Source organism: Helianthus annuus, chromosome 17 (assembly GCF_002127325.2).
Source record: "Helianthus annuus cultivar XRQ/B chromosome 17, HanXRQr2.0-SUNRISE, whole genome shotgun sequence".
In the NCBI taxonomy this organism is placed as follows: domain Eukaryota; kingdom Viridiplantae; phylum Streptophyta; class Magnoliopsida; order Asterales; family Asteraceae; genus Helianthus; species Helianthus annuus.
The window spans coordinates 158755368-158769265 of record NC_035449.2 but is presented as its reverse complement, the minus strand read 5'-3'; the positions used below and the strand labels follow the sequence as shown (position 1 = coordinate 158769265).

The window sequence follows — 13898 nt, the reverse complement described above, 5'->3', positions numbered from 1 at the left end:
AAATTACACTCTTAGTCCTTATGGTTTGACAAGTTGTTACTCGGATAGTCCCTAAAGCGGATGAACCTATGGTTTGACAAGTTGTTACTCGGATAGTCCCTGTGGTTTGACAAGTTGTTACACGGATAGTCCTTATCATTTCACACCCACTTAACCAGAAAAACTAACCTCCATCCGCTTTGGGGACTATCCGAGTAACAACTTGTCAAACCCAGGGACTAAGAGTGTAATTTTGAAAAGTTGGGGACTAAAGGTGAAATTTCACCAAACCACAGGGACTATCCGTGCATTTTACTCTAAAATTTATTCAATTCTAATAACTATGTGCTTTCAACTAGGAGTGTGAATTTCAAATACGACATAAAAATATGACACAAACCTAACATAAAATTCATGGGTTACCTTTAGTCTAAATGGGTTCGGATCGGGTTTGTGTCAGCCCAATCGGGTTAGCGGGATGACTCGTTTAACCCATTTATATTATATTTTACCTTTTAAAATATGCTTTATGTCAAAAAAAAATTTGATTTTTGTTTAATGTCATAATTATAACCTAAAAAGATATACCATTGTTACATTTTATATTTAAAAAGTAATTGTATTATATACATTCGTGTTTTGGTATTAAAATTTTAATTTAAATATATTATTTTGCGAGTAAAGAAGTTCAAAATAAAAAAAATGATTAAATTACAAGTTTTGTCCTTTATGTTTACATCAAATTTCAGGCGTTATCCTTTATGCCAAAACTTGACAGGCAGTGTCCTTTACGTTTCAAAATCTTGCACGTTTTGTCCTTTAGGCTAAACCCAGTTAGAATTCTCAGTTAAAATATGTCATGTGCATGGCACATGAGGGTAAAATGGTCATTCCCCCTCAAATCATTTAATTCCCCATTAATATCCCACACCAACCCCTCACCAACACAAAATCATCTCTTCAATTCATTCATCTGGCCATCAAATTAGGTTTTCTTCATCCTCCAAATCATCGATGATCATGGTTTTCTGCCATTGTGGAAGAGAGGCAATAATTCAGACTTCATGGACAAGCAAGAATCCTGGTGTCGTTTTTATGCTTGTCCAGTCCAGTCCAGGTAATATCATCTCTCATCAAATTAGGGTTTTCTTCATCTTTCAATCGATCATGGTTTTTTGCATTCTAGGGCTCAATCTTCCCTCCTACATATGTTCTTCCAGGACATGTTGTTAACCTACCACCATGATGAAAACATATGCTTAAGAAATTAGGAAACCCAGCTGCAAAATTTCAACCACCATTGCCATTAATCAATTGTTGTTCATCGTCAACATCATCATCTCAACATCCCTAAATTTCACAAAAAGTAAACTAGGGTTATGAAATCAAAAGTCTTAACTTACTGTAAAGTTCAACGACCTGCTCATTGTCAAGACCATGGTTGTAAAACAAGGTTTCCAAGGCCGAGTATTCCCCGAGTAGTCGCTACAAGGTAGGCTGCCGAGCCGACTTTCTTCGACTCCGCCTAATTACTCGGAGTCGGTCAAACGCGGTCAACCTTGGCCATAATTGGATCTAGTAGGTCAACTCGGGCCTAGTTTGACTTAAATAATAATAAAACATAATTTCTATGTCTATCATATTAAGGAATGAATATCATTTTAACATATTTTGTTATAAATATTAGTAAATTTATGTTATTTGACATATATTTAATCTCCAAAAAGTAATTTCTTTATAATTTAACATGTCCGAGTACTCCTCGAGTACTCTCCGCCTAGACCGAGTACTCTCAACTCCCCGGTCGACCGACTAGCGAGCGCCTAGCGACTTTTGCAACCATGGTCAAGACTGAAAGATGAGGGACATCGAATGTGATTAGAAACTGAATTGAGGGGCAATCGTAGAACCACCATCTCCAACTACCCGATCCCCAACCGCTGCAAACCCTAACCAAACACGTTCACTAACACCTTTACTCCACCACCGTTCACCGCCGTACAATTACAATAAGAAGGTGAAAATCGTGAGTAATTCGTCGGATTACAGGAAGGATCGAGAAGAGTGGAGTGATGCAGCGATTGCGTGCTTGTTAGATGCCTATTTGGAGAAGTTTGTTCAATTGAACCGTGGAAATTTGAGGGTTAGGGATTGGGAAGAGGTAGCCACTGCGGTTAGTGAGAGGTGTGAGAATCAGTCGAAGAGTGTGGAGCAGTGTAAGAATAAGGTGGATAATTTGAAAAAGAGGGTTGTTCTTCGAGAGAGAGAGAATCAAAGATTGGTGGCGGCTGTTCAAAACTTTAGTGTTTGTGTGCGTTGAATATATATAGAAAGAGAATTATGAACTGCTGATGCTTTCTTTCAGATATAAATAGGGAATGACCATTTTACCCTCATGTGCCTTGCACATGACATATTTTAACTGATAATTCTAACTTGGTTTGGCCTAAAGGACAAAATGTGCAAGATTTTGAAACGTAAAGGACACCGCCTGTCAAGTTTTGGCCTAAAGGACATCGCCTGAAATTTGATGTAAACATAAATGACAAAACTTGTAATTTACTCTAAAAAAATTCAGGTTGAATGGTTGTGTTCGGGCAACCCACAAATATTCAGGTTGTGTTTGAGTTCATATGTATGACACATTTTTCTGGTTCAGGTTCGTCTAAAAATTCCGGGTTCAGGTCGGGTTAAACCTGCCAACCCACAAACACGGCCTATTTAACGCCCCTACTTTCAACCAAATTTCTAAAAAAATTGCATAAATTAAACAAATGAATTGTTTTTATCATGAATTGTTATTATCGTAAGATTAAATAGCAGTAACAATTGTGTTGGATTAACATGTTGGATTAAACAACACCAACCTGGCACTTATGTAGCATTCAGGTCATGAATTGTAATGGAATTGGTATTTGCACAGAAATTGAAACTTGATTTTGAATTTAAGTATGTTTATTTCAAAGAATGGAATAAGATTTGAATGGAATCGGAATGCAGATTCTCTTCCTTGTGTTGTCGTTCAATTCCAATTCATATATTTTGTTGAACCAACAAAATACGAAACGAAATCAACATTTCAATTCCATCAAAATTCTATTTTTTCCGTGAAACAAACACTATCTTAAAATCACGAAAGGAAGCACGACACGTGTAACCTTTTAACTTAAGGTGTAAATGGATGATAGTACGGTTGCGGGTCGAACTCAATAAATAATTCTAATTTAAATTAATTGACCGTAGTCGATATGTTTAAATTAAAAATAACTAGTTGATTTCTCGCCCGCACGTTGCGGCGGGGATCTAATGTTTGCAAAACGAGTGTCGGCAACGGCTGGCACATACCGAATATCAAAACATGAATAAAAATGACGTGGTAACGATAGTCACTTCGTCCTAAAAAACGATTTTAAATAATCTAATATATAATAATAGGACCCACGCGTCCTGCACGTTGGAAATTCGGTTGTTTTCGGTTTAGTTATTACGGTGCTAACACATTAAAATATGGATTAGCTCGGTACCGGTAACGGTACCGAAAGTACCGATCCGGAAAATCATCGAAATTAGGTACCGGCACTGAAAATGCTCGGTACCATACGGTATGGTATTTGAAGGTAAAAATCAGTAAATACATGTATAGTGCTAGATCGGTGTCGAACCGAAAGTAACGATTTTGAAGACGCCAAAAGGTGGGTACCAAATTGGTACCGAAAATGATTGGTATAGTAAATTTGGTACCAACACGATACCGGTTTGATTACAGGATTTGATATGACTTTTTCATCAATAATCTAAATATCCAAGTTAATTTTATATGCTATAATTCATTCATTATAGAAAAAGACAAAAAAGAAAACAAAATAAATTGTTGTGTATATAAAACCTCATTCAAACGAAATACAGTTTACTTATAGTGTGTATGAAAAGTAATCTAAATGGTGTAATTACTTGCGTTGCTACAGGATTTGATGAGCTCGGTACCAACTGGTACTGAAAATACCGTTACCGAAAATCCCCAAAAGTGTAAACGGTGTAATTACTTGCGTTGCTACAGGATTTGATGAGCTTGGTACCAACTGGTACTGAAAATACCGTTACCGAAAATCCCCAAAAGTGTGTACCAGTACCGAATATACCTGGTACGGTACGGTTCGGTACCGGTCGGTACTGGTACGGTACTGGTATTTGAGGGTAAAAATCGATGAATACCGGTGCCGAACCGATATCGAAAATGTCAAAAGTCGGTACCGAAAATATACCCGGTTTAGTATGATGTTACTATTCATTGTGTTCTAATTTTTATTTGAGGGTAAAAATCGATAAATACTGGTGCCAAACCGTTACTGAAAATGTCAAAAGTCGGTACCGATTCGGTACCGAAAATATACCCGGTTTGGTATGATGTTACTATTCATTGTGTTCTAATTTTAATATTTAGGTAAATTCAAACACAATTCCAATAAATCAACATTTTAAATAGAGTTAAATGCCATTTTAGTCCTTGTAGTTTGTGTTATTTTGACACTTTAGTTCAAAGGTTTCAGTTTTCGTCTGTGGGTCCAAAATTGTTTCACCGTTGCCATTTTAGTCCACTGGGTTAAATTCACCCACTTTTTCTGTTAATGAGAAGGGCAATTCGAGCATTTTATATATAACACTGTTAACTAGAAGGACAATTTGGCCATTTAAAATGACCAAATTGCCCTTTTCATTAACAGAAAAAATGGATGAAGTTAACCCAGTAGACTAAAATGTCAATGCTGAAATCTTTTTGAATCCACAAACGAAAAATAAAACATTTAAACTAAACTGACAAAATAACCAAAACTCTAGGATGAAAATGTTTTAAATATGTTATGCCCATGCCCGATTATGACCCGTTTATAAACATGTTAAATAATTTAAACAAGTCGTAAGTGGGCTGAACATATTTTAAAGTTGGGATCGAGGCAAAATTGCCTTTGGGCCGAAACAAGAAACAAAACTACGTTCTTTTTACGCATTACGATTATCGACGCCGCTGCCGCCATTCGTCGCCGTCACCTCTGTTCCATTCAATTCAATCTTCTATAAACCCATAAAAAGGTATGTGTTTATGCATCAACGTATGCACTTGCACACACACTCAATTTCCCAGAAGTTTGGCTGGTTTAACCCATATAATCACAGTACACGTATGTGTCCATTGAGTGCTGATTTGATGTCTTCTTTTGATCGGACCACGTTACAGTTCAAACATGTATATTTGCCCATGTTTTTATATACGGGTTTTGCCATTTTTCTTGATCTTGGGTAATGCACGTAAGGTGTTTGATAAAATGCCGCATCTATTTTTATTGGGTTCTAATACATGATACATGATGAATGACATATGGGAACTAATTGATTTATGTAGGGATGGAATTCTGCCCAACATGTGGGATGTTGTTGAAGTATGAATTGCCACACATGTCTCGTCCTGCCCGATTTTTCTGCCCCACGTGTCCGTATGTTAGCCAGATCGAACCCAAGGTAACTTAGCTTCAAAGGTTACACAATAATGTTCCTTTTATTTTATCATAGTTAATTGAATTGTTGTTCTTTTTCGCTATGTTTAATCCGTGTGTAGGTCAAGATCAAAAGAAAGCAGCGGTTGGTTAAAAAAGCTGTAGATCCGATTATCACGAAAGATGACATGAGTAATGCACCAAAAACAGATCAAGGTATCTATGTCTCTCGATTTGTTAAGACAACCGTTAAACTCTCAAAACAGATTGAACAGACTGACTGACTTTCTTTGGTTTTAATGGGTTTAAACGGTTTATGAAGACGCCTAGTTGAAGCTATGTGTGTTTGCAATTTGCATCTTAAATGTCTAACTCTAAGCCCTTTGTTTGTTTCAGCACATTGTCCAAATTGTGGTCACAACAAGGCTGCATATATCCAGTTTCAAACAAGGTCAGCTGATGAACCCATGACAATAAACTTCACGTGTGAGAAATGTAGCCATTGTTGGCGCGAGGACTAAGTTTCATCTCCTTTCATGCAATTTCAACATCGGATGGTTACTTTGAATTCTTGTTTTTTTTTTTTAATATGGACCATCAGTGCTGATATAAATATGGCTCAACAACTCAATTTTATTTATGAATTTTGTCAAGTTTTACTTGATTTAACTGTATTTCAATCGTAAAAAGTTGAACGCGTGTTAACTTCGTATAACTTATGATATTTGAGAAAAGAACAATATCTTTGAAATTGTTCTTACGGGTAAGTGTATTTCGGGTGGCCACATTCTGCGATAAAAGGTACATCATTCTCGGTTAATGACTACCAACCAGTCGAGTCTGTGAGTTTGCATGTTCAAAGAAGCGGATTATCATCGTTTTTGGTGGTCTTTTAAGCCAGTACTTGATTTCTTGATGTGACTGGCTGGAGGATCCCGATTTTGCTGTTTTGTATTCTTGTGTGCAAGAAATGGATCTTCTAGAAGCTGCCTAACCGACAACTGTTGGTTTGCTGGAACCAAATATTAAGGTATGATTATGAACTCTGTTGAGTTCGGGATCACTCACCTTGTCAAGAGAGGTGGGTTTGATGCATTGTTGATCAACCCGCGACTTAAGAACTGGAGATAGTTTCGTCTATTAACTAACATGATGAAAGAAGTTAAACTGTAACCCCAAAGGTAGCCTTCTTGTAGATCTGAGCTGGATTCTGGCATTCGCTGTGCGAACTGTAACAGATTTCAAAACTTTTTATTCATCATGTTTAGGTTTTCGGATGTCCGTAGCTTTTTTTTTTTGTCATCAAGATTAGAATACTGAAATTAACAAAATATAAAAACTGACTTATATAGTTACGATCAAGGAAAAAAAACACATCGCAGCAATGATCATCAATGTCTCGATCAAACTATGCTAAAAAACTAAAACTACATCAAATTCCATTCACTTCAATTATCTATGAATCAAACAGTTGATGATGCTATTGTGTTTCAGTGGTTTAAGAAGATGAACTTGTAAATACAACTTTCGAAATCATCTGGAAAAGAAACATTGGGTGGTAATCATGTCGGGTTGAGGGTCAATATATACATGAACGTGTTAAAGCGGTGAACAAGAACCCAATAACATAACCTGTTTACTTTAAATGAGGGGATTGACCAGTTTATCATACATGGTGTCAAAAAATAGGATAAGAATACGAAGACTTAACTAAAACCTGTTGGGTACAATGTTGGCTGCTGTTAAAAGAATCATCCCCCAAAAAAACATTGTTCCTCTTTACAAAACAAATGAATGCGGTGAACGTGGATCGAACACGTGACCTTCAGATCTTCAGTCTGACGCTCTCCCAACTGAGCTATCCCCGCAATTAGGTTAGCTCTTTAACTTTTGTACTGATCAGTTGTTGATACGTTAAACGCTTAAGCTCTTTTGGTGCTTCTCTTTTTGGTCACAAATTAGCTTATTTAGAACGAAATGTTGAAAAAAAAAACAAATTTTATAAATGTTCTTAAAAAGTAGTATATGACATTTGTTCAGATATGTTGATGAGGTGTATATATTGTATATTACTAGATAATCTCAATTAAATATACAATGAATAACATCTCAGACATTGTCAAAAGGGAGAATTATATATATATATCCCAAAACTCTAAAACTAAGTGTGTTTGAAACTAAAATCTTAAGGAATAACTAAAAGACTATAATATATTATGTATCCTAATCGGTTGTATATCAAGGATAATTACAAAGAAAATTTAATCTAATCATGTCTTATAATAAATAAACTTTAATTAAATGACAAAGTGGTGAAGAGGGGAGGTAGAGGTGGGGATCGGCAACTATGGTGGTCGATCGAGTGAAGGATGGAGGTGGTGGCAAGTATCGTCAAGGTGTAGAGAGGGAGTGAGTGAGAATGTAGGGGGAGATAGAGAGGGAGAAAGTGCGCTGTAGTGATATGTATTTCAAATAATCAATCAAATTACGGGGTTATTATGAGTCGAGCTCAAACCGAGCCAATATCAGTTTGAGCTTGAGCTCGAACTCAGCTCTATTACAACTTGAACTCGAAAACCTCTACCGGCTTAAAAAAAACTCATCTAAAGATAAAATAAAATCACTTACCCTCCCTTTCAACCAAATTTGAGATATATATATTTCTCAAATGGATTAAAATCCTTATGACCTCAACCGGTCCACACACACGAGTCACGTCTCATATCCTTATCTTCAAAATCACTCGGTAACACACTAAACCTACATATTTTTAATTCACCACATATAATATTTTGATTATCTAACTATTACAACACTGAAAATCAAACGTAGGTGATCCGATTTTTATTACCCTAATTACTACGTTTAGATTCCAGAAAACTTCTTACACTTACCGATCAAATTCTTAGCATTTGGCTGCATCAAAACATTTCCTTTAACCCTTGAGAATCAGTGTAGTAAGCTGACAATGAAGCTAGGCAAAACCTTTTGAGAATCTGTTTCATACCATTGTTTTTATGGTTCTTAGTTATTACGATATATACACAACGTATCTGACTATCTGAGTGAATATCATATGTAATTACGCTATGGAATACAACGCAGGTTAAAAACTAAAGGACTAAGAAGCTGGGAATCATGTTTAAGGTGTCTTGAAAACATTTCATAAATGAATTGAGTTAAAAAATAAAAAAAAAAAACCCTGTTACTTTAATAAGAAAATTTAAAATGCGGTGAACGTGGATCGAACACGTGACCTTCAGATCTTCAGTCTGACGCTCTCCCAACTGAGCTATCCCCGCATGGTTGATTTTTCTACTAATTATAATTTCTTGATTTCTTTAGGTGCTTCAATTTTGCGACACAAGCTAATGAAATATTCATTTAAGTTAACTTGTCTTGTTCGTAGCTTATTTCGTAGTTACATAACACTTTTTCATTTTGTTTTGATGAGATGGTATGCTCTAGAACTATTAGAATAGTTCATTTAAATCAAACTAATTACAAAAATCATAGAACTATTAGAATAGTTCATTTTAATAAAACTTACGATAAATTACAAAAAAATTATATAAAGTTATGAAAATCACCCCTGTTTATTAGAAAAAATACTTAGAAGATTGATAGTATTCAAACCTAGCATTATTTAAATCCCTAAAATAGGAAGTACCTATGATATGCAAACCAAGAGTAAAGCGTTGAATCATTTATAATATTCTAATTCGTCAAGAGTGAAGTCTTTCAATATGGGTGAAAAGATGAACTTATATAACCCATGATATGTATTTGACTTTAGGACGCCAACGGGTCAAATCAAGATGACAAAATTCCTAAGCGAAAATGCGAGTGTCTTGTGGACGGGCGCCCGGTGGTAGCAAATTGGTCACGCGTTGAATGGCGTGAAACACCACCGCCACTGCCATTCACCACGCGTGGATGTGGCAACGCGTGGTGGTCTTCACGCGTGGAAACTTAATTGATGAATGATGTTTTGTGTGGTAGATGTTTGGTGAGTGATGGACATTTCCACTAAAATCCATCACTAGTGATGGAATAAAGCTCGATGACATGGCGGAACTTGATTGGATGTTGTGAGTGATGGAACTCCATCACCAGTGGAGCGCCCCTACCCCCTAACTAGGAAGGCATTTGTTTAACATTTATATTAGCGCAAGTAATTTTGATTATTGCTTGGTCGGATGTGTTTTGTTGAATGTCAATTTGGTAATGTGGTTTATGTAGATGTGAATGGTAAGGTCATTTTGGTTGTGTGTCATTTAGAGGCTAAGGAGTCACACAGTTGCCATGTGACCAGTGTTGAAACATGAATCACAAGATTGTAATGTGATAGTGTTAAATGTTGTAAAAACACTAGTGAAAAGCTGGAAATGGAGCTATAAAGTTGTCATGTAACCTGATAAGGTGATTTGATTGATGGTTGTATGATCTAAGATGCTTATGTTCCTTGCTTAACATAATGGTCAGACTTTGTTAAAAGCTTGGAGGATATACAAAAGTAAAAGATAATGATGTTGTTAAGTTATATTATGTTGGAAACACAGTTAAAAGTGGGAAATTAACAAAATGTTGTTGCAGATGGCGTTTAAAACATTTGTTTGAAAGTGTATACGCCCTTCCCTACTGCCATACGCCGACTATTATTGGTGGCCGGTGGGAAGAAAAATGGAGCAGTGTATGATACATTGATGCTTGATTTTCTTTGTATTTTGATGATGTAATTTGGGGGTTGTATACCGTGTTTAGCTTTGAATTCTCAATTAGCAATGCTAATATTGTGAAGTTACATACACTTCAGATATAGAACACGAAACAAGAGGTGGATCATGAACATACCATAGGAGTCTTTTGTATCTCATGTTTTATAGTTTGACTTGAAATAGTAGTATATCTTCTGCAATCAATGGGGTGGTGGTCCATTGGCAAAGGCAAAGCCTTTAAACACCTTGGGAGGGGGAGGTCTTGGGTTTAAGTCCCATGGATGACAGAATAAAAGAAATTTGCCATTCAAAAAAAAGTATTCTTCTGTAAATTGGTCAAAGTCATATGGAGTTTGAATTTAAATTTGACATATGGGTAACCTTTTGGAAGTTGAAAAGTTGGGACCTAAACTCTACATTTATTTACGATATTGAGTCCTTTAAACATGGGTGTTTGATGCGTTGCAAAACACATATGTTTTTAGTTGTTTTATTAGTAGTTTTATTTGTTTTTAGCGTTTATTTATTTATATATGTTTACTTAATCCTTGGAGAATGATTTATGATATAAGGTTTTATAAACACTTTTATTTCTTATTTTAAATATGCAATTTTAAATCATCTTAAAATTTATATTTATTAACTATAAAAGTTAAAACTGAAACTTAACACTATGGGCATGTTTGGCTAAGCTTTTCAAAACAACTTATTGGCTTATTGACTTATCAAAAAGCCAATAAGTTGTTTTTGTGTTTGGCTAAGCCAAAAGTCTTTTTAGAAATGGCTTTTTGCAAAAAAGAAAAAGGAGGTTTCAAGAAGTCACAATATTGTGACTTCTTGGCCAGCTTTTAACTTTTCAAACTACAAATTACCAATATACTCTTCTTTACCCCCTTATATCTAAAAGAATGCCCATTTTAGTCATTTAACATCAATAAGCTATTCCAAACACTTTTTTTAAAAACTCCTTTTCAAAAAGTCATTTTCTCAAAAGTCTTTTTCCAAAAGTCCTTTTTAACTATAATAAGCTTAGCCAAACATGCCTTATGAACCATAAGTGTACACGAAGTGGTATTGGGGAAGGGATTCGAAGATCTCCGAGCCATGCAAGAACACCGCCTTCTCCGATTTGGGGCCAGATAAAATCCTTCAAAATTAGGAAATACTCTAAAATTTGGATAGATGCAGTTGTGAAGCAAGGAAGGAAACAAAAAGATTGGGTGGTGGGAGCGACACCAAAGCTCGGGGCCAGTAGCACTTTTTGTCTAAATTGGGGCCGATGAAATCTGAAAGAGTGAAAAGGGTTGATTTGATCTTATTCAACACAACCATATATATACACACAAATTAAGCTATGATCACGGAGAGAATATCTCCTCACTAACTACCTATTAATGATAATAATACAATTTAAATAATTTACAAAATTAGTTCCTATAATCCCCCGTCAATCGAAAGGGTGGCGGTCCAACACGAAGCAATAAGCGAAACTTCTCGAACAAGGGCCCTGGTAAGCTTTTGGTGAAGATATCCGCCACTTGAAGATTGGTAGAGACAAACTTTGTGTGTAAACGGCTGGACGAAACAAGCTCCCGAACAAAATGGTAGTCGATATCAATATGCTTAGTCCGCTTGTGAGAGACGGGATTTTGACTGAGAAATAGGGCACTTCGGTTGTCACATAGAATAGTGGGATGTGTAGAAGGCAGAGCATGTAGTTTGTCACACCCCCAAAATCCACCTGCGGAGTATCACCGCTTGGGAGCGTGACTGACCAGGATCAAGCCACCAATCATATAGAACAATATATAGTAAAAGTAATTGCCATTAAATCAAACCAAATCCATATTAAAGGTGATCCAAAATCATAAGTAAGTTATCATTGTTTAGCGGAAGCGTATAATCAAAACCCAACATAATTAAGTACGAAATGTCATAAGTGTTTAATAAGATAATCACGATCCAAGCCCACAACGACCAGCTCCTCCCTGTGCAAGCTCCATGTATCTAACGACCTGCAAGGCATGTAACAGTGGATCAACAACTAGTTGAGCGAGTTCACAGAAAGTAAATGCGTAATGGTAAGTTCGTATGTAACATGTGGCTCTACTGGGCCGATAGTACGTTCTATTGGTGGGGGCTTCCCATGTTATATATCCACTAGACTACTCGTAACCATAAGTATCCTTCACAACCGAGGATATTAGTAAGTATAAATACACGTAGGTTTTACGTGAGTATCCTTCACAACCGAGGATAGTAGTAAGTATAAGTACACGTAGGTTTTACGTGAGTATCCTTCACAACCGAGGATAGTAGTAAGTATAAGTACACGTAGGTTTTACGTGAGTATCCTTCACAACCGAGGATAGTAGTAAGTATAAGTCTACGTAGATTGTAAGTATGTGTCCTGCACAACCGAGGACAGTGAATAGCATAAGTATGTGTCCTGCACAACCGAGGACAGTGAGTAGCATAAGTATGTGTCCTGCACAACCGAGGACAATGGTATGGTAGTCTAGTATTAGTGTCAGTATGAATCTATTCAACCTTATTTCTTCAATCCCATTCCCAAACCCTGGGAATCCCATGCCTTAGTAAAAGTGTGAACTCACCTTGGTTTGCTCGGTATGCTATGCTCTAGGGTTTAACAATTGTCTAAGTCTGTTACACACGACCTTGATTGATTCTAGAGAAATGAATCAAAAGTGATGAATGTCTTGTGCCAATGATTTGGTGATGATTGCCAGAGAATAGAATGTGAACTACATGCTTTTGTTTCTTGTGAAAATGATTAGTGAAAGGGATTAGGGTTAAGTATCTCTAGACTTTCACTAGTTACCCTCTACCTCCCTAAGTATCATATTTTACACATGCACACCATCTCAAACAGTTTCACAGTTTCACCACCAAGTTCATATATTTACCAAGTCTTTCACAATTAATAAACAACTATGCACAATCACACAATACGATTCATTGCATCAAAACGTATATAATTCCATGGCAATTAATTGTGCAAATAATCAACTAAACAATACAAGAACGTGCAATAAATGCGAAATAGGAATCTTGGAAATTCGAGTTGTCACATTATCCCCAACTTGAAAGAAATTTCGTCCCGAAATTTAGTACGCACTCACTGAGGAAGCTAGGTAAGCTGTATTGTTCACTGGTTCTCCTGAGGTGTCACATCATCCCCCCGTTGATTTGGAATTTCGTCCCGAAATTCCGCAGTAGTAGCTTCAGTCTCAGTAGTGGATGCATTGGTTCTGAATAACTGGGGGTACTTTTCTTTCATTTGGTCTTCGCGTTCCCAGGTGTACTCTGGGCCACGTCGGGAGTTCCAACGAACTCGAACAAGAGGGATTCTCTTGCTTTTGAGGACCTTAACATCCCGGTCCATGATTTCAACTGGCTCCTCGACGAACTCGAACAAGGGTGTGGCACGCTTTGGGAAGCGTGGAAAGTTGAATCCGCGGTATATTGGTCCATTCAGGATTTTGGAAAGAATTGGGACCGTAGCATACAAGTTGGACCTACCAGCCGAACTGAATGGTGTTCACGATACATTTCATGTATCCAATCTGAAGAAAAGTCCAACACAAGATACCGTTGTCATTCCTACCGACGAAATTCATGTTGACGACACGCTCCACTTCGTTGAAGAACCCGTTGAGGTCACGGATTGGAAAGTGAACAAGACCCGCCA

The 13898-nt window shown here is 36.7% G+C and overlaps 1 protein-coding gene and 2 non-coding genes across 3 annotated transcripts; 1 reads left to right on the top strand and 2 right to left on the bottom strand.

Moving 5' to 3' along the window:
* The first annotated feature begins 4894 nt into the window (after positions 1-4894).
* Positions 4895-6157, top strand: LOC110923263 (DNA-directed RNA polymerase III subunit RPC10). Its single transcript, XM_022167410.2, has 4 exons — positions 4895-5067; positions 5378-5493; positions 5591-5684; positions 5865-6157. The coding sequence occupies exons 2-4, from the start codon at positions 5380-5382 to the stop codon at positions 5987-5989; spliced, it is 333 nt and encodes a 110-aa protein (XP_022023102.1). The 5' UTR covers positions 4895-5067; positions 5378-5379; the 3' UTR covers positions 5990-6157.
* Positions 6158-7263: 1106 nt separating this feature from the next.
* TRNAF-GAA lies at positions 7264-7336 on the bottom strand. Its single transcript has one exon. It is a non-coding gene; the product is annotated as a tRNA-Phe (tRNA).
* Positions 7337-8697: 1361 nt separating this feature from the next.
* TRNAF-GAA lies at positions 8698-8770 on the bottom strand. The gene has a single exon. It is a non-coding gene; the product is annotated as a tRNA-Phe (tRNA).
* Positions 8771-13898: the final 5128 nt, after the last annotated feature.